The sequence below is a fragment of the Calidris pugnax genome, unplaced genomic scaffold, assembly GCF_001431845.1.
Source record: "Calidris pugnax isolate Ruff unplaced genomic scaffold, ASM143184v1 scaffold102, whole genome shotgun sequence".
Classification (NCBI taxonomy): domain Eukaryota; kingdom Metazoa; phylum Chordata; class Aves; order Charadriiformes; family Scolopacidae; genus Calidris; species Calidris pugnax.
The window spans coordinates 3,645,948-3,665,165 of NW_015090846.1; the positions used below are offsets into that span (position 1 = coordinate 3,645,948).

General features: G+C 53.3%; 3 protein-coding genes and 1 long non-coding RNA gene across 5 annotated transcripts; 2 read left to right on the top strand and 2 right to left on the bottom strand.

Moving 5' to 3' along the window:
- Positions 1 to 368: 368 nt before the first annotated feature.
- Positions 369 to 3,087, bottom strand: LOC106888630 (chromosome unknown open reading frame, human C9orf116). Its single transcript, XM_014942995.1, has 3 exons — positions 2,898 to 3,087; positions 2,728 to 2,806; positions 369 to 1,832 (listed from the first exon to the last, which is right to left on the bottom strand). Exons 1-3 carry the CDS (start codon positions 3,008 to 3,010, stop codon positions 1,647 to 1,649), a joined length of 378 nt encoding a protein of 125 aa, XP_014798481.1. The 5' UTR covers positions 3,011 to 3,087; the 3' UTR covers positions 369 to 1,646.
- Positions 3,088 to 3,124: 37 nt separating this feature from the next.
- On the top strand, positions 3,125 to 5,072 carry MRPS2 (mitochondrial ribosomal protein S2). 2 transcript variants are annotated; one of them, XM_014942767.1, is made up of 4 exons: positions 3,125 to 3,204; positions 3,293 to 3,349; positions 3,552 to 3,681; positions 4,177 to 5,072. In XM_014942767.1, the coding sequence occupies exons 1-4, from the start codon at positions 3,177 to 3,179 to the stop codon at positions 4,718 to 4,720; spliced, it is 759 nt and encodes a 252-aa protein (XP_014798253.1). In that variant the 5' UTR covers positions 3,125 to 3,176; the 3' UTR covers positions 4,721 to 5,072. The 2 variants fall into 2 exon arrangements, with proteins under 2 accessions (XP_014798253.1, XP_014798254.1); XM_014942768.1 differs by having other exon boundaries at positions 3,141 to 3,204; positions 3,296 to 3,349.
- A 556-nt stretch (positions 5,073 to 5,628) lies between these two features.
- On the top strand, positions 5,629 to 10,626 carry LOC106888623. The gene is made up of 6 exons (XR_001412138.1): positions 5,629 to 5,938; positions 6,423 to 6,478; positions 7,221 to 7,264; positions 8,279 to 8,330; positions 10,149 to 10,292; positions 10,391 to 10,626. It is a non-coding gene; the product is annotated as an uncharacterized LOC106888623 (long non-coding RNA).
- Positions 10,627 to 11,246: 620 nt separating this feature from the next.
- On the bottom strand, positions 11,247 to 18,589 carry FAM69B (family with sequence similarity 69 member B). The gene is made up of 5 exons (XM_014942735.1): positions 18,544 to 18,589; positions 17,437 to 17,759; positions 15,212 to 15,319; positions 14,898 to 15,074; positions 11,247 to 14,080 (listed from the first exon to the last, which is right to left on the bottom strand). The coding sequence occupies exons 1-5, from the start codon at positions 18,587 to 18,589 to the stop codon at positions 13,268 to 13,270; spliced, it is 1,467 nt and encodes a 488-aa protein (XP_014798221.1). The 3' UTR covers positions 11,247 to 13,267.
- Between the last annotated feature and the right edge of the window lie 629 nt (positions 18,590 to 19,218).

Here is a 19,218-nt window from a genome sequence, read left to right on the forward strand (position 1 = left end):
CCAGTTGTGCTTCCTGTGTTTATAAGCCTATATAAAAATGACACAAATAGGGAATATTTCTAACGTGAAGACTGTCACTTGCAGTGATATTCGGACATACTGTTACACTCATTTTTTTAATTTTAATTTTTTCAGCAAACAGCTGGAGCAGCAGCATGCTCACTTTTAATATACACCATCAGTATGTTATACCTGTAAGGTAGGACCATTCCTCATCCCTGGACAGGGAGACTAGTTTCTCTTCAAGACTAGTTTTTAAGCAAAATACACTAAGGTTTTCCTTTCAGCACAGTTATACTGTCTGAATGATGCAGTTCCACTGGCTGTGTAACTACAGTTGTTGCAATAAAACTTCAGAAAACATTTCCTTTTTGATTAGTTGTCTTTATTTGAATAATTTCTTAAAACATTGTGGTTTTGAGAGGCAAGAAAGATGAATGTGCTTTCTACAAGAAATCCGAAGGCTCAGTGAATATCTCTGGAAAACATATAGTTTGATTGTTCATTAAGTAGTACAGAAACAGTTTTAAATTCTTAATTTTTAATGCTATGTCGTACATGAGCCAAGTGTTTAAAGGATCTTCAGTGACAGAGAAAAGCTTAAGGGAATATATATAACTTATGTTGTTCTGGTAGTTACAACTATGTGCTGCCCATAAATGAAGTAAAATGGCTCATATGAGCTGTTTAACTGACCTTTAATCACGTGAAATCTTTCTAAATTAAGATATTATTCCTCATAACATTCGTCCTGTCCATCAATTATTTTCATCTAGTACCAAAGTGGCTGTGTGTATGTTCTCCCACAAATTAACTGACCTCAGTTTTGCTAACACAGATTTTAACTGCTTTTTTCCCCCAAAGCTAAATCTGTGACCTTGTGAACTAGGGAGGAGTCCTGTTAAAAAAGAAATAAGAGTAAATAAACCAGTTTGGGTTTGGGGTTACTCTTAGAAATGCACTGCTACCTTCAACTGGCTGATTCTGTAGCTGTTCATCACATTGTAAGAGCAAGTCCCACATTACCAAGCTGAAAGATATTTTTTTGTCCTGTGTTCAACAGAAAAATGCTCATTAAATGCTGCCTTGGGTGGTTAATAGCGTGAAGCACATGTTGATCTGCTGATTATTGTGCCTTATGAGTTATTTTCCTGGCAGTCTGTATGATTTTGCTCTCTTTGGTGATAACAACTCACACTTTCAGTATCTCTGGAGCAGTGTGGACCCTCGCAGCCGACACACCACTGGTGCCACAGGATCAGCCTGTACTAATTGCCCTTTCCCCACTTATCTTCACAAAGTCAATAGTGGGTGAGAAATATCCAAAAATACTGATTTGGGTGTTATTCCCAAAGCCCTCGGGAAGGTGTGCTGCCCAGGTTTGCTGTCACTGTCACAGCATTCCCATACACTCAAAGGCATTTTGAAAAGCAATATTATTGATATTCTCAGTCAAATACCCTTAACCTCGTTTAGCCACCACACGGTGCCTCCTGTCACGCTGTCAGACGGGGCTTAGCGACAGATTTAGGATAAGGTCAGTGCTGCTGTTTGGTTATACAGAGGTTTTTTTGTATTTTGGGGTTTTTTTAACTAGGCAGCCAGCAGTAAAGTGGCTTCACGTTGTCATGGGCACCGGGGCAGGTCTAACAGCAGGACGGGCCGCTGGGGTTGTAGCTGGGGTGGAAGTTGAAGTGGTCGTAAGCGGTGATGAAGTTGTCTGGGCCGGTGACGTGGCTCTTCTCCAGGGAGGTGTTGAGCCCGTTGTCTTTGTACATGCCACACTGCCCCAGGCTGTTGGAAAAGGCGTGCGAGGTGACGTGGAAGGAGGTCTGTGAGAGTGAGAAAAGGGGAGGAAGAAGATGGTTTTAAGGCACCAAGAGCCCCTGCTGGGTGCAGAAGCCTGGATGCAACGAGAAGGGGACTTCATCTGCTTCGGGGAGTTCGTAGCCAGGGGGATGGAGGGGTGGAGAGCAGCCCTGTGGAGAAGGACTTGGGGGTGCTGGTGGATGAAAAGCTAGACATAGCCCAGCAATGTGCCTGGCAGCCCAGAGAGCCCCCCCATATCCTGGGCTGCATCCCCAGCAGCGTGGCAAGCAGGGCAAGGGGGGGATTCTGCTCTGCTTTGAGGAGACCCCCCCTCAGTGCTGCCTCCAGCTCTGGGGCCACCAACAGCAGAAGGATGTGGATGTGCTGGAGGGTCATGAAGATGCTCCAAGGGCTGGAGCCCCTCTGCTGGGAGGAACAGGCTGAGAGAGTTGGGGGGTTCAGCCTGGAGAAGAGAAGGCTCCAAGGAGACCTTAGAGCCCCTTCCAGTCCCTAAAGGGGCTCCAGGAGAGATGGGGAGGGACTCTGGATCAGGGAGGGGAGCCCTAGGATGAGGGGGAAGGGTTTGACACTGAAAGAGGTGAGATTGAGATGAGATTTGGGGAAGAACTTGTTTGGTGTGAGGGTGGTGAGAGCCTGGCCCAGGTTGCCCAGAGAAGCTGTGCCTGCCCCATCCCTGGAGGGGTTCAAGGCCAGGTTGGAGGGGGCTTGGAGCAACCTGCTCTGGTGGGAGGTGTCCCTGCCCAGGGCAGGGGGTGGCACTGGGTGGGCTTTAAGGTCCCTTCCCTCCCAGACTGTGCTGATTCTCTGTTGCGGAGACCAAAACCCGGAGGCTCCATCTCCCAAACCCCCAGCCGAAGCCCGGGGGGTGCCTCCATCACCCTGCACCCCCAAACTCACCGGCACTTCGTGCACGGTGGGGGCTCTGCTGCCGTAGGTCTGGTTGGTGGTCCGGTACAGGGGGTGCGGCTCCGGTTTCCTGCGGGGGGAGAGCACAGCGGGGCTGCCGGGACCGGGGGGGGGCGGAGGGTCGCGCTCGCCCGGTGCCGGGGCTGGGTGGCCGGTCTCACCCGTAGCCGCGGAAGCAGGCTGGCTGCTGGAAACGGCCGGGCAGCCCGGGGCCGGTGCGGTACCAGTCGCTGGTGCGGGGAGCGGGGCCTCCCGCAGGCTCCGGGCGGGACATGGCGGCGGGGAGCGGGCGGCGGGGACGCGCGTTGCCCGGCGACGGGACGCGGAGGCCGGGTAACGATGGCAGCGGGTCCGCCCCCCGCCCCGCCGGAAGCGGAAAGAGCCTCCTGACCTTCCTCCTCCTCCTCCTGCTGCTCCTCCCGCTCGCCCGGGCAGGGAGCATGGCGGTGCCGCGGCTCCTGCGGGCAGGTGAGCGGGTGGTGGAGCCCACCCCGGTCCCACCGAGCCCGGCCCGGTCCGGTCCCTCCGTGTGACCCCCGTGTTTCTCTCCCCGCAGCAGCCCCGCGTCTCTACAGCAGCGTCCCGGCCTTGGCACCGGCCGCCCGGCCCCACGGTGAGTGCTGCCGCCCACCGGCACCTTCCCCCCGGACCCCCGGCACCGGGAGTCAGGCCATGAGCAATGTCCTTGTCATCTCCAGGCCCTTGCTGTTTTCATCAAGGGGCTTTCTCCGGTCCCAGCTCATCCCCTGCCAACACAACAGCAGGGAAGAGTGAGGGAACAGTGATTTATTCATTATTTTTCCCCCTTCTCTCAGCTGCGGATGACAAGCTGCTCTCCGAGCCTCTCAGCCACCCCGACTTCTTCAACGTGAAGGAGCTCTTCACCCTCAAAGATCTCTTCGATGCTCGGGTGCACCTGGGGCATAAAAAGGGATGTCGCCATCGGTGAGTGACCCCTTGTCGTCGTCCGGCCCTCGTTGACATCAGGAGCCTTTCCCCACAGCGTGTGAGCCTTTGGGGGGCTGCACTGGGTCGGTGTGGGGCTGGAACTGCCCCTGCAGACCCACAACTCGTCCTGGGCAATGTTACTGCCCTGCAGAAGTGCAGGGATCCCACTCAACATGGGCACCGATGGGGTATGGGACATGCTCCCCCCAGAGCCTGGCTGGGACAGATGCTGCAGGAAGCTCCTCTGATATGGTTTAGTGATGATGCTCCTTGTTTGTTGTGTGGGTGTCTATTTTTGTCAGTTAGGTTGGACAAGATGATCTTTAAGGTCCCTTCCAACCTAGAAGATTCTGTGATTCTGTGATATTGGGTGGGAGCTGGGATGTGGCAATGTTTCCCTGGGGCCACCACCGCGTTTGGAAGCACTGCTGGATGCCTGTAGCTCCCCATCCCCGCGTCCCCTTGTGTCGCCCTCCCTCTGTCCCCGAGCAGGTTCATGGAGCCTTACATCTTCGGCTGCCGCCTGGACCAGGACATCATCGACTTGGATCAGACCATGGAGCACCTCCAGCTGGCTCTCAACTTCACCGCCCACATCGCCTACCGCAAGGGCATCATCCTCTTCATCAGCCGCAGGCGCCAGTTCTGCCACCTGGTCGAGAGGACGGCGCGGGAGTGCGGGGAGTACGCCCACACGCGCTACTGGCAGGGCGGCCTGCTCACCAACGCACACATCCAGTTCGGGGCCGGCGTCCGCCTGCCCGACCTCATCGTCTTCCTCAGCAGCCTCAACAACGTCTTCGAGCCCCACGTGGCCATCCGGGATGCCGCCAAGATGAACATCCCCACGGTGGGGGTGGTGGACACGAACTGCAACCCCTGTTTGATCACCTACCCCATCCCCGGGAATGACGACAGCCCCAGCGCCATGGAGCTCTACTGCAAGCTCTTCAGGATGGCCATCATCCGCGCCAAGGACAAGAGGAGGCAGAGTGAGGTCATCGACGAGCTGCGGAGCAAAGCGGAGGCCAAATAGAGCCCGAGGGATGGGCTTGGCCGTGCCCAGAGCCTTGGTGATGGGCATCCTGTTCCGCTCCCTCTGGCCCTGCACCCAGAGCACCAGCTTTTGGTGGAGCTGGGCTGGTTGTGGAAGGGACCCAGCAGCTCTGCCACCACAAAGAGGTCCCAGGGCGGTCTCTCCAGCTCAAAATAAAATTATCCAGAGCGATGTGAGGGGAGACAGAGCCAGGGCAGAGCCAGCTCCTGTCCCTTTTGGAAGGAGGGGTCTCTTGTCCTGTGGCCTTCCCGTTCTTGAGCTTGTGATCTCACCTGAAACCACTTGTATCTCGGGCTGCTTCTTGGTATAAATAAAGGTTGCTGTGATCGTTTTTCGTTCATCCCTTGTGAAATGGGAGGTACAGGGGGAGCCTCTGGCAGGTTTTGTGGTCTCAGGGGGGGGACCGTCGAGGCATCGTGGACCAGGGGCGGGAGGGGACACAAAGCCAGGGGGACACACAACCAGGGGGACACACAGCCAGGGGGACACAAAGCCAGGGGACACACAACGAGGGGACACAAGGCCGGCTGATGCATCCCAGGGTTGGAGGGTTTTGTCCCAGGGTCCAAACTCTGCCACCACCACGGGGAGGGGCAGACTGCGGGGTGCGGCTGAGAAAGGGGAGACCCAGCCCCTAACGCGCCTTTGTGTCTCCGCGGGGTGGGTTTAGGGCTGGGGGGTCCCAGCACCGGTGTCCCCCCCTGTCCTTGTCCTGTGCCCCGCTCCGGTGTCCCGGGCCCTTCCCTGCGCCCTCCGGGCCGGCAGGGGGCGCTGGCGGCAGCAGGGGAGGTGGAAGAGGCTGCGCAGATCGTCCCCGCGCCGCTTCCGCCCGCCCGTCCTATATAAGCGGAAGGCGGGAGCTGCGCTGCCTTTCTCGGCGGGGTGAGGCGGGGAGGGCCGCAGCGGCCTCTTTCCGTCCTGGCGGGGCACATGGCGCCTCTCCCAGTCCTGCTGGTTCCCGCTGAGGAGGGTCCTTCCCAGCAGGGCCCGCGCCACCCCGACCACCGGCCGCTGGCCTTTCCCCGCGCCATGTTGTGGCGAAGCTCCTTGAGGCCTGGCCCTGATGGCGGCGGCCGCTCCCGCCGCTCCTCTCGTCTCCCCCGTCGCTGAAGGAGGGAAGGCTGCGGCGTGAGGAGGTGGCTACGGCCCGGCAGGGTCCCCCCTCCCGTGCTGGGGGGGATGGAAGGCGGGATGGAGGTATGGGGTGTGGGGGGGAGATCCCGTGTCCGGCCGGGTGAACCTGGTCTGACTGGGCTGGGTGGCCCCCGGGAAAAGGGGGGGTCAGTCTGTGCCCCCTCCCCGGGGCTCTGGGCCTCAGGGGGACAAAATGTGCGGACACAGCCCGCAGGGGACCCCCAGGGCCCTGTCCGGTGCTCATCGCTCCGGATCGGGTATGTTACAAACTGATATATAGGAATATACTAATATTAAAGTAAACGCGGCGGCGATTCCATTAAACGAGGGGAGAAAATTGAGGGCCGCTGCCTCCAGAGGTGAATCTATTCAGTGAATCCATTTAGCAAACGATATATTGGGTGGTTTGATTTGTAATTACGTTTTAGTCTACTGCTTTTTTGTCAAGTGGCGTAGTTAACAAAAAAGGTTGTTAAGCAGTCAGCTAAACAACGCGTTTTTAACTGTATCCTTCTCCATTTCTTTTTTATTTGTCTTTTTTTTTCAGCCTGGCAGAAGACAAAGGGTGAAGCGAAAAAGATCGTGCATCTTGAAAAATCAAGGGTAAGCGGTGCTTAACGCAGAGGAGAGCTTTAATACTACTTTATGAGTAGGTGGTATAATCTCGTTCTTGCAAATAGGTGTAATTATCACATTTCTCAGTCTTTGGGGTTGTTTTTTGTGGTGGTTTTTTTTTTTCAGCCTGCCACAGGCGTTGCAAAGGTGGCTGTGGTGGCATCTTTGTGTCATTAGGTGGCAGAGAGAGACAGGCTATATTCTACGCTCGTTTGCTCTGCAGCCCGTGAGCACTCAGAGTGATTGATAGCCTGACACTAATTATAAATAGGCTGGTTAATAGGAGACTCTTGAGAAAGGAAGCCTTCCCCTTCGGTTTTGGTTTTAATTGCCTTCAATGCGAGATCTGTATGAAACAGCAGAGGAAGGTTGTGTTTGACCTGCAGTGGGTTTGCAGCAGGAGGGCTGTGTGTGGCTTTCTGATTATTTGGCCTTGAAAACGGTAGGATCCTGTTGGAAAGTAGATTTATATTACAGAAGAATGAGTCAGAGTGATCTGTTCTAAAGCCACGTGGCACGTTGGTGACATCACTGGGAGCACAGCCACATGCTGGTGGCTATCAACCCTTTTCCTCTCTGAAAAAACCCACACCTACACTTTGCATTTATATCTTTAGTTTTCCTCTCTTGCTGGACATTTCAAATATCTGTCATGAGTGAGCCAGTAACCATATAACCAGGTTTTGAAGTGTGTCTAAGCTGTCTATATTTTTCTGCTTCTTTTCCAAAGGAAGCCCTGTGACGTGGTGGGCCCAGGAGGTCTCAAGACCCGAGGTGAGCAGCAGTGGGTGGAAGTTCTGCTGTGGAACAGCTCCCTGCCCCAGCTCGTGTTGCAGATGTGGCTGCAGTGCCATGTCTGTGTCATTGGGTGGCAGAGAGGAAAAGGCAACGTCTTTGCTAGTGCTCTGCAACCTGTGGGCACTCAGGAATGATGAGCAACCTGACAATTATTTCTTGCTTTTCCTGTTTTGTTTGGTTTTTTTCCTCTTTATTATTAATCTTAAATTGTGAATGATGGGCAGGGTACAGAAGGTACAGCGTGACTGTCATTTGCTTAATGAATACCTTGTTTATGAGACAGATAAGAGATCTAACTGACTTTCCTGCCATCACATTCAATGTTTTAGAAGTAAAACTTCTATGTTTTACTCACAATGTTAAAAGCTAAATCAGGTTTCTTGAAACTCGTATCTTTTATTGGTACAGAGGAATGGCAAACTCCAGTATTATTTATTCTAATAGTCTTGAGTCCTTGGAGATTTGCTCTCCTGACAAATTAATGTCGTTAGAGGTTGGAGATGAAGGTGCTTCCTGTGCCTGAAATGTGTAACTGCTCAGAGATGAGTAGTTTGACACTGTTTCCATGCATACCTCATCCTCCAGAGACTTGGTGGAAGATGGAGCAGATTTCCTTTGAAAAGAGTTAAAAAGATGCCAATTTTAACTGCATTGGGGAAAGATCCTTTCTTTTTTTTTGTTTGTTTGCAAGGACAAATAGAAGTGACAGCTCTATTCTTAAATTCTATTTATATACAAGTAAATAGTTAGGTGTGGATTTGGCATGTGGAGAAAATTGCACCCTGTTCCCAGCATTAATAAAGAACTCAGCCAACAACATTTTGACTTCCAAGGGAATGGAGTAAGTTGGACCAGAAGGTGCAGTCGTCAGTCTTCTGAAATGCAGCTTTATATCCTGCTGGTGGGGGGGAAAGGGGGAGGAAAAACAACCAAACAAACTACCCCCTCCCCCAAAAAACCCGAAGTGAAGATCTTTTTTTCTTCTTACAGTTACTTTTGAGAACGGGAGTGAGTTCTGGAAAACTTGCTTCAGATGTTGAAGGTGGGTATTAGTCATTTCTTGGAAATGTGCTAAACCTCAGCATGTTTCCAAAACGGTCCGTGTCTGGGCAGAAGGCACTGGGTTGGTACAGTCTTGTCCCTCCTGACTTTTTGTGGGACATGGGCAAATAAAAAACCATAAAAAATTAAATGCTACTAGTGCATACTTGGCAGAAAGAACTTAATATTCAGTATTTTTATTTTTTTTTTTTGCTGACAAACCCCTACTTCAGGTGGAGTGCTTTCAGGTTCCTCTGTTTCACTAATGCAGTAATTTTTGTAAGCAATCTTAAACACTCTTGTGATTAATTTTTTTATTTCCCTTCCTCAAACTGCCTTTCTCAGCTCCCAAAATGTGTCTTTTTAAGGGCAGCTGGGAGTCAGAACAAGACACTTCTGTTGAGAGCTCCCACTTTGATGTATATTTGAGTGCCTGCGATAACGGAACAGGCTCTGGGACTGCCCCAGGCTGACCCCAAATGCTACTGAAAAACATGTTTGTGTCACAGATGTGCAAAATAACGAGCTTGTGCCTTAGGCATAATGAAAAAAAAAAGAAATAAAAGGCAATAGGTGTCAATATATCCGAATAGCTGTGGGTGTCACTGTCCTCTCTGGGGTGACGTGGTGCAAGTGAGCTGCTGCTGTCACTGGAACAATTTGGGAGAGAAGCCCTGGCTGCAGATGGATGCTGTTGTGACACTCTGGAGAGGCTTTGTGGGTGACTAACGGCTTGACAGAACCTGGCAGTGCTAAATGGTGGAAAATGTTCTCATTAAATGGGCATTATGAGGGCCAAAGGTGCCATTAACCACGTGGGGAACTGCTGGCTGCAAAATGAGCCATTTAATTGGGAAAAGTCACTGGCTACCAGCAGTGGCTTTGGAAAAGAATGCTAATAAGGTTGTTGGGGATACAGTTATGCAAAGAGGCATGCCTGAAGAAGTGAGTCTTCCACTTTAATTTCCTGGCTTCTTTAAACCCTGAAATACATATTTAAAGGGTTTTTTCATCAGACTTTACTCCCATCAAGGATCCTGTGGGGTAGTGAGCACCTAATGATGCTCTCATTAAAACTTCACCCTGTGAGCCATGGGGTGGCTGTTACAATTCTCCTAATAGCATTTGCTGTTAACCATCTTCCCAAGACTGAGCAGCAATCCCAGGCTACAAATACTGCTTTACTGAAAGAATTACCTGGCTCTCAGCTGTGGAAAAGATGAATATTTTTCTATTGAGATAATTTTGAGAGAAATTTTAAAAAATTCTGCACTTTAACATAGCCCTTCACTGTTTAGAACTGGTTTATGCCTTGGCTTTGAGGGCAGGAATAAGACCAGCTTTTCTTTCTTGGTGCTATTAATAGCGTGTCTCTGCACTGGGCTTGGCAAACTTGCCTTTGATTTTTTTTTTTTTTTTTTTTTTTAAGGGAGTGTAAGTGAAAGAGTAACCAAGAGCAAGCTCCAGCTCTCGTGCTGTTAAATTACCCCTTTCCTCTACTTGCCAGAGCACATTTGGCCTCACCAGAAGATTTTTTATTTTTTTTTTTTTTTCCAAAACTGTTCTGATGTAGTGACAAAGAACCTCTCCTAAATTAGTCTAATTTATGAGTTCCATCTGCTTCTCTCACTGCTTTAGGTCCTGATCCACATGAGTTTGCAGACACTGCCTGCAGTGAGTGGAGCCCGTTACGGTGCTCTCTGGTTCTGTAAATTCTTTTGTAAATTGCTTTCTGAAGTTTTCCCTGTGACTCATCGACACAGAGCTCAGCTATAACTTCCCTAATATTAGGTTTATGAAGCTTCTTTTTCCCCTCTAGGATATTAAGAAGACTTTGGACAGGTCCAAGACAAACCTGATGTAATTCATGGATCCACTGAAGGTGTTGCCTCTGAACTTAAAAGCAATTTTCTGACCCCCCCAGCTGCAGTGCCTTAGCTCAGAGTGACCTGGAGGCTGGATGGTATGGATTAAGTAGCTGTTTAGAATTGGCATTTATTGCTAACTATTGCTGGCTGTATTTGAAGTTGTCTGACATCCTGGGCCTTTTCTTATTTGCAGATTGTGCCATGATTTCTAGAATTTCCAGCAAACGTGGCTACAGCAGAAGGAATGGTTAGTGGTGCCTGTGTTTGAAGATTCCTGTTTTGGTTCTGAATGTTCTCTGCACCCTGGGCACTCAAATGTAGACTGTATTTATGTATAATATAAAAAATTAACAGCTGTTCTGCTCCGAGTGTCTGTCCTGCTTTTGCTGAGCTCCTGAGTAGTCGGGGGAGCTGTAACCCTGCCCTTCCCCCTGCCAGCCCAGCTCACATGCTGCTTCCACAGCCATATCCTAAATCACTGCTGATTCAGTCCCTGTTTTCTCTACGTGGTTATGAAGCTTTTTTTTTTTTAAATAACCCCCAAAACTAAATAAATACGCTACCTACAATAAGCCTGAAATGACTATACCTGTGTATTTATAGCACCCCAAGTAATAATAATTTTTACCCATGCTAGCATTTGAGACTTTTATTTGTGGCTGTGAGGACTGGGATGGGTTTTTTACTTCAAACAACAAAGGGTAGAAATCTTGCTGCTCATCTCCACCCCCTTGGAGGAGGAATCTGCTGCTGAAGCAGCAGCATCTGGTGAGATCAGATGGTTGGTCTCTCTGCGTTGTGGCTTTTCCTCTTTTTCCAGCTAACATGGGAAATCTGGGGCAGGCCTGAGTGTAAAATAACTTCGCCTTGAGTCATTTTTCTCCCGTATTGTAGTGCAGCCTGTAAACCATGAGCAGCACGTGTCTGAAAACACTGGGGCTTTTTATTAGTGATGAAGAAAACCCGGTTCTCTTGGGGCTGTGAGTCATAAACGGTTCCTGGGAGTGTCCCCTGGGGTGGGGGGGGTCAATAATGCAGTAATGTGACAGTTCTTGTCAGAAGTGTCTTTATTTGAATAATAAAGCTGTTTTGGCTAGGGGGTTTTTTTTAAGTACAGGGGGTGTCTCTCCTTGAACTTCATCGTAAATGCGTACAGAGGTTCTGATATTTATGCAGATAAGCAAGAAATGGGCTTTTCCTCTTTTTTAGGTGCTGACCCGCTGCGTTACCTAACGCTGCTTGGGGAGCAGCGGGGAGTAAGTGTGGTGGGAATGATGCTTACCTGGGCAAAATGTACTAATAAATTACAAAGAGAGAGAGAGAGAGGGGGGGGAGGGTGAAAAATGGCTTTCCTGAGAACCTGAGGAGAGGGTTTGGCACCGTCGTTGGGTTCCTTTCTCTAATAGCAGAAGAAAATTAATTAGTGGGTGGCGCTGGTTGCCATGGGGATGCAGGACAAGAGAGGAGGAGCCAGAGCAGCCACATGGGTTTTTTTTCCCAGTTCCAGTCCTCCCCTTCACCCTCCTGACAGCTCCCATGCAGGGGAACCTGCACCAGTACACACCAGTACGCACCAGTTCACACCAGTGTGGGGCCTTGGCCCAGCTCTGTGGTTTTAGGACCCGATGAAGGGTGGCTCTGAGGGGCTGAGGAACTCCTCACCCTTCAAACACACAAACCTCACCAAGACTCCACCTTCCCACCAGGGAATTATACTGGGAAGCCCAACTTCTCAGCGGGAGCTGGATGTAGAGCAGTGGTGACACCAAACTGTCCCCAGAGAGAGGGAACAATGATCCTATAAATTAATAGGAGGAAATGCTGATATCTCTGCTCCAGAGGGCCCATAAATTCGTGGCCATGGTGCTACCCCATCACCTTCACGGGCTGTAGGTGCTCCCAGGTGTGGGGTTTTTCTCCGTGATTGTCCTTGTGACACACACACTCCACTGAGGGATGGTTGGCAAAAGCACTGGTGGTCCATCAGCAGGAATAGGACTGTGCCAGGAACAGGGCAAGCTCGGGGTGGCTGACACACACTCTTCCTCCCCACCCAGAGTTTTAAAAAAGGTTGTTGTAAGTGTGAACTCCAAGGAAACAGGCCTGGTCTTATTTACACAGCCAAACAAACGTCTTGAAGCACTGCAGAAAACTTGCCTGGAAATTCATTTCAGTAACGGGAGAAGCGCTGGGTTATTCTGGTGTTAAATCTCCAACCTCTGTGGCGCAAACCCAGCTTAGTTTTTAGGAGAATTAACCCAAAAAGTTGGCTTTATCCCCGCTGCAGGCAGCACACGCGGTAACCCCTCGGAATTGTTCACGTTTAGCCCTTTTCCTTTAAATTATCCTTGGCCTTGGGTGCTTCCAGGTGAGAGGGAACGGTGGCTCCGCTGTCGGGGGGGTCAGGCACTTAAAAAAAGGGGGAATGACAGAACCACCAGGATTCTCTGCTTTTCTCCTTCCTAAGTTACAGCTGGATCTGAGGGCGGGTGACTCAGACGCTGAAGGAGAGACTTCTGAATAGGGAAAATCTACCTTTTTTTTTTGTTTTTTTCTCCTTTTTGAGCTCACAAGCAAGCTGGTACTTTAAAGGCTGCCATTTCGCTATCGATGTACGGGTGTGATTCACGTAAAAGCTATTTATTTACATCAGAGCCGTTCATCAAAAGAGGATGTGACAAGTACAGCATGAATGATTCATTCCCGTCTCTCTGCTGCTCTCCTGGCCATGGAGGAGGAGTTGGATGTGTCCAGCTGGGCTCCCCTTCCTTCTTGCTCCCCGTGTCATCTTCCTTCCCCCCACTCCTGCTCATCCATCCCGGTATCCCAGCTCCGCAGCACGCTCTTCCCAACTAGCCATGGTCCTGCTGGGTGGTGGAAGTCATGAAGCTTGGGTTTCCATGAAGGAGAAGGGGCCGCGGATGCGCTCAGCTCCCCGGGCAGGGTGTATTTTTCCTGGTGGGAAGGGAAAAGATGGAAGAAACAGGCCTTCAGCCCTTGGATTGACTCCAAGAGTGAGGATGCTGAACTCCCGGGCTGTGCTTCCCACCCCCCACCCCTCCCCTCCCCGTTAGGAATATTTGGTGTTTGAGATCTTCTTCCAGAGCAAGGTCTTGAGGTTGTTGAGCACGAGGGAGTGGTGGACTTCCATCTGGCTGGCCAAGCCGCTGAGGGTCATGCAAGTTCGGAGCTGTTTCTGCAGGTCCTCTTTCAGCTCCAGCGGCGCCCCGTAGAGCAGGTAGTCCTGCAGCAACCCGCAGACCTTGGCCAGGTTGGGCTGCACCACCTCGCTCTTGCATTGCTTGAGGAGCTTGTCGCAGGTGGCCGTGCAGTCCTGCCCGTAGGTGCAGTCCACGTTCTGCTCACAGTGACGGCCCTTGAGGAACCCTCGGATTGTCATCTCCGTCGCCACCTTCCGCAGGTTGACCATCTTGAAGTCGTATTTGTCGTTGTAGCCCACGTTTTTGAAGCCGGTCTCGCAGATGTAGAAGTTCCCGTAGGTCCCATGGAATATCTCCTCCACGAACTCCAGGAGGCCGATGGCAATCTTTGCCCGCCGGGGCCAGGCTGGTGCAAACCACTGGTGGATGATTTGGTGGACGACCGAAGGCAGCAGAGACTGGAGGAAAGGGGGGACATCCACGCCGTAGAGGGAGGTGTGGGGGATCTTCTCCGTGACAAAGAGGTCCCCGCAGTGCCCCAGCAGTTTGGAAGTGTGCTCCTTCTCGTGCAAGGAGAGCATGAGAAGAAACTCATTGAGCTGAAGAAGCGCCCAGACGGACTTGGCCTCTGCTAAAGACACCTTCCCATCCCGGTTCACATCTGCCATGGAGATGATCCGGCCCACCAGGGCTGCAAGAGAAGGCTGATCCCCCAGGTTGGACTGTGAACAGAACAAGAAGGAGCATCAGAGCCTTGTAGCTCCCTGTGTTTGGGTTTCACATCACGACACTGAGCTGGGGAAGCAAAGAACTGAGGGCGGGAGAGGAGGAAACAGCCACCCCCCTCGAACAAATCTGGTTCTGTAGCATTGTGTGTGGTTGGAAGGATGATGCTGGGAGGGCTGGAGCCCCTCTGCTGTGGGGACAGGCTGAGAGTTGGGGGGTTCAGCCTGGAGAAGAGAAGGCTCCGGGGAGACCTTGAAGCCCCTTCCAGTATCTGAAGGAGCTACAGGAAAGGTGAGGAGGGACTCTTGGTCAGGGAGGGGAGCCATGGGACAAAGGGGAAGGGTTTGACACTGAAAGAGGGGAGATGGAGATGAGATCTGGGGAAGAAATTCTTTGGTGTGAGGGTGGTGAGAGCCTGGCCCAGGTTGCCCAGAGAAGCTGTGGCTGCCCCATCCCTGGAGGGGTTCAAGGGCAGGTTGGAGGGGGCTTGGAGCAACCTGGTCTGGTGGGAGGTGTCCCTGCCCATGGGCTTGTGAATAAGCTCTGCCCAGCACAGACACCCCCATCACAGTGGGGACTGTGGCTACTAACGCCCTGTAAATTAGATTCCTGAGTGAGAAGGGAGGTTTCTCCAGGCTAACCCAGTACTCGCCCTGCAGTGGGGGTAAGGAGCCAGACAGCACCCAGCAGCTGATGGGGGAGCGTGGGCCAGAGGAGCTCTCATTTAAGGGGAAGGGGAGACACAATTAGTCTTTCTGACTCACAAGTGGCATCTCGGGGCCGCAAGATCCCAGAGGAACCCTCCGCACTGACCTTCAGGAAGTTGAGGAGCATTTCTTTGAACTCGTCCATCGACGTCCCTCGGGTGGGTTTGTCGAAGAGGACCACGTCCCTCCTGGGCACGGAGTCTGGGTGGCTGTCTGCCTTCAAGGCTTCTTCGATGCCGCATTTGATGATCACCTCCCTCTCCCTCCAGAGCCCAGTGTAAACCTGGGGCAAAGGAGAGGGGACACAGCAGAGACGGGAGGAGAAGACCAGCAAGTGCAGAGAAGAGGGGTTTGGTTCAGTTTGGGACAGGTACCAGGGACGGGGTGAGGAGCAGAGGAGATCCTGGGGCAGAGACCTACCTGCTGGGTGGGAGAGGAGGAGAGGCAGTGCTGGAAGAGGAGGCTGCGCTCCTCACACAGGTCTTTGCACGTGGAGCCAGAAATGATTCCTTTCTTGTACTGGTCACACTGGGGAGGGGAAGGCAGAGAGAGGAGCTCAGTGGCAGGAGCTCCCTATTTGCCCAAAGAAGCCTGATGGATCCAGGCTCAGTCCCACAGCTTGTGATCTGGGGCACCCCAGACACACCAGCTGGGGGTGTGTGAGCCCCCCCAGCCTCCTGTGCTGCCACCAGCCCTGTGCCCATCACCTGCTGTGCCCAAACTCCTCATCCCCCCCTTCCTGCAGCAGCACTTTGGCCAGAACTTCGGGTTTTTTCAATGTACCCTGTGTACCTGACATCATCGATGCCATCGTGTCCTCGGTGAACCCTCTTAAGTTCATGCAAGTCTCTTACAGCAGAGAAAAACACCCCTTAAAAGAAGCACATCTGATTTTAAAGCCACGTAGGCTGTTTGGAGGCAAGACTGGTATCTCCAACTGCTGACAATTTCTTCTTTCCTGGGATTTGAGGTTCTCGGGCACAGAGGGGCTGCTTGGGGTCACCACCCCATCACTTTGGCCTCAGGTTTGGCAGCCTGTGAGGTGCCACCAGCCACAGGGGACCCCAGCCGTGCCACAGGGCGTGCAGGTGGCTTTGGGCATCATCATCTGCATCTTGGTAGCCATTTTGGCCAGTTCAGGGTGTCTGGGAGGGAGGGGAGCACCTCGTCCTCAGACCTTCACTGGGGAGAGGCAGTGCCAGTTGCTCAGAGCCCAGCTCCTTCCAGCTCCCCCCCAAACTCCCCACCTTGTGTCTTCCAAAAAAATCCCTGCCCAAAATCTCTGCTCTGAGACCCAAATATTTCTACTGGCCCCAGAGGAGGGACTTTAATGGGGGAGGTATGGGGAGAGGAGTGTGGAGGTGCACCTGGGGCTGAGCCCTGGCCAAACAGGCAGCAGCTGTGGGCAGAGCCCCCCCAGCTGCAGGCAGTGGGGACAAATGGGGCTGGGTTGGCAGGGACCCCTCCCTCCGTGATGCTGGAGGGACCACAGGGGATTTGCTCCTGCTCCAGGGGCTTGGGGAGCTGCCAGGGCTGGAGGGGAGGGCACATGGAGCTGGGTGAGGATGAGGATGGAGGGGCTGAGCTGTGAAATGGGCTGGCCCCGGCCCAGGCGGTGGCAGGGGCAGGGACAGGGACAGAGGGTGGCTCTGACCCTCAAGCCGGGCAGCTCAGTCGGGAGCTGGAGGCATCAGGAGAAGCTGCAGCTTCACAGCGAGGGCACAACAGGCTCAGGGCTGGAAACGGGAGCCACAAAAAATCACTGCATCTTGTTCCTCTTTTTCCTCCCCCCCCGACAGGGACGGGCATTGACCCTCTGACCTGCTGAGGGGGGACACGGTGTTTTAAACCCCCAGCTCAGAGCAGGAATCAGCACACAAGACCCCGTGCTCAGAGTCATGCAGAAAATCAAATTAAACGATCGTCGCTGTTGTTATGGCAATTCCTGCCTCCCTTCTCTGCCCAAGGACTGATGAGCCAGGAGGCGTTTTCAGCCAGAGCCTGGCATCCCCCCCTCCTCCCCTGGGCTGGGGTGGGCGACCTGCTCCCCTGCCGTGGGGCAGCCACAGCCATCCTGGGGGGGCCCTGAGGGTGCTGTGGGGAGCTGAGCTGACTGCGCCCCACTGCAAACCCCAGGTGGGGGCAAAATGCATCGAGCCAACCCCCCATGAGGGATGTACTCTTTGTGCAGGGTGGTGCTTTCTTTGGGGCACGCCAGGAGTTACAGAGGGACCCACGGACTGGCCGTCCCCCCCCTTTTTTCTCCGTCTCTGCAGCGGTGTGGGGATGGGAGGGGGGGGCTGGCACGATGCTCTCCCTGCCCGCAGATCCTGCGCTGACATTGCAACTTCATCTCCACAGACATTAATCTGCCCTGGCCCGTTTCCCTCCGACATCTCATTAAATCGTGTCGCTGTCGCCCCGGCAGGATAAGGTCACCTCTCCCGCTCTGGGCTCCGCGTGACGCCGGGGAAGCAGCCGCCAGCAGAGCTCCTCAGCCCAGATGCTGCCCTGGCACTGCCTGCCCAGCTGCAAATCCCCCCCCAGGGCTCGGGGAGAGGGCTGGAAATGGGGGTCTTGTTCACCCCAGGCACCCCAAACGGGGACCGGCACGGCCATGGGGGCTACTGGCCACCACCACTCACGATTATCATCCGGCAGATGTGGCCACGGCAGAGCTCGGAGTAGGAGGAATAATGCATGTAGGCCACCCAGCTGCCCACGAAGATGCCCAGCCACACCACCAGCAGGTATTTCACCTTGATGCCCGGGAGGCGACTCTGGAAGGGAAAAGAAAATGTGGGTAAAAAAGAAAACCAAGGCTCGGCGCCGATCGGCGGCGGCTGGACAAGGACAACTTCTTCTATAAAACCAAACTGAGCATTGGTGGAACCTTCAGTCTTTTTGTGTGTATATATATATATATATATATATTCACTATTATGCAACTCCTGCTGCAAGTAGGTCACTTAAAATTCCCTAAAAGCAGGGGGATTACAGCTCTGGGCTGCAAGGAGCTGGATGCTGTGCATCCCGAGCCTGGGAGCTGTGGCTCTCCCCATCACAAAGGCAGAGCCTGCCGCTCTCTGCAACCCCTGGGGTTCACCATCGGGGCTGTGAGAGGCTCCTCTCCTGCCCTGGGGAGCCCCTTCTCGGCAGAGACCCCCGTTCTCAAAGCCCCAGGGGCAGGGGATGCTGCCACCACCACCTCCTGCGTGGGAGCGGGCGAGTAACGGAGCTGGAAGCTCAGGGATAATACTCCCTGCAAACATCCCGGAGCCTCGGGGCTGTGATTTTCTTTTTCTGGCTTTTGTTTCTTCCCCTTCTGCCCCCGTGACAGCGGCGCTGCTGCCATCTGGCCTCCCCGCATCAGAGGCTGTTCACCTGACCCCTGTGTAACACGGCGCAGATCCCCAAGGGCAGGGAATTAATCCTTCCCTCAAACACCCCATTCCCTGCGATATCCCACAGATAATTCCTGCTTCACGCCAGGCCCAGAGAGCCCTTGGCCAGTGGCCACCTCCAAACCCTCCCTTCTCCTTGCACCCCATCAGCCAGTGAGACCACCACCCGCAGCTGGGACAGGGCTGGATCCGAGAGGATGCGGCACCGTTAAAACCTGCCAGGGATGCTCGTTTGGGTCTTGTAGCCCAAAACTGCTTCCACCTCCAAAATGCTACCTCCTGGCCCCTCGCCGAGCGCTCCCAGGGCTCTGCCCCACGGCAATAACGGGGGCCAGTGGAGACTCCCACCCTCCTGCCCCACGGGCTCGGCTCGACCCCGACCAACGGGCTTCATGGCGTGACATTTTCCATGTGAACTGGAAATGCCGAAGTGTGAAGCAGGCCACCATGCCCCCTTTGCCTCCTCGAGCAACGGCGCCGCTAATTAATGCCTGTTAAAAGAGAACCTGACCACGGCGGGGACACAGCAAAGGCCGGGTGGCTGCTCCCAGGAGCTGAGAACCAGCTCGGGTCCCTCAAGTCACACACACACCACTGCCACCCCTGAGACCCTCCCCAGCGCCACAGACCCCCCCGAAAACCACCCAATGATGGGTACGTGACCCATCAGGATCCTGCCCTCAGCAAAGGGGCCCTTTCCATGGACTTCCCACTAGAGACACATCCTGGGAAAGCCCCGGAATTGCCAAAATGTCCATTTTTGCTTATTCAGCCCAAGCATCCATCACGCTCCCGGGGCAGAAGGGGGGGTCAGGATTGAGGTGTGGGGACAGCTGGCGTCACCGTCCCTCTAAATGGTGGAAAGAGCCACAGGGGTGAGGGATGCACTGCAATGAGAGCTCCCACCGGGCTGTGGTCATTTTGGGTTCGTAGCCCATGCTAAGGTTTCCCCCAGGACATGAGTCTCCAGGCACAAGGTCCTCCCTGCCCATCACCTGGGCTGTCACCCAGCACCACAGGGTG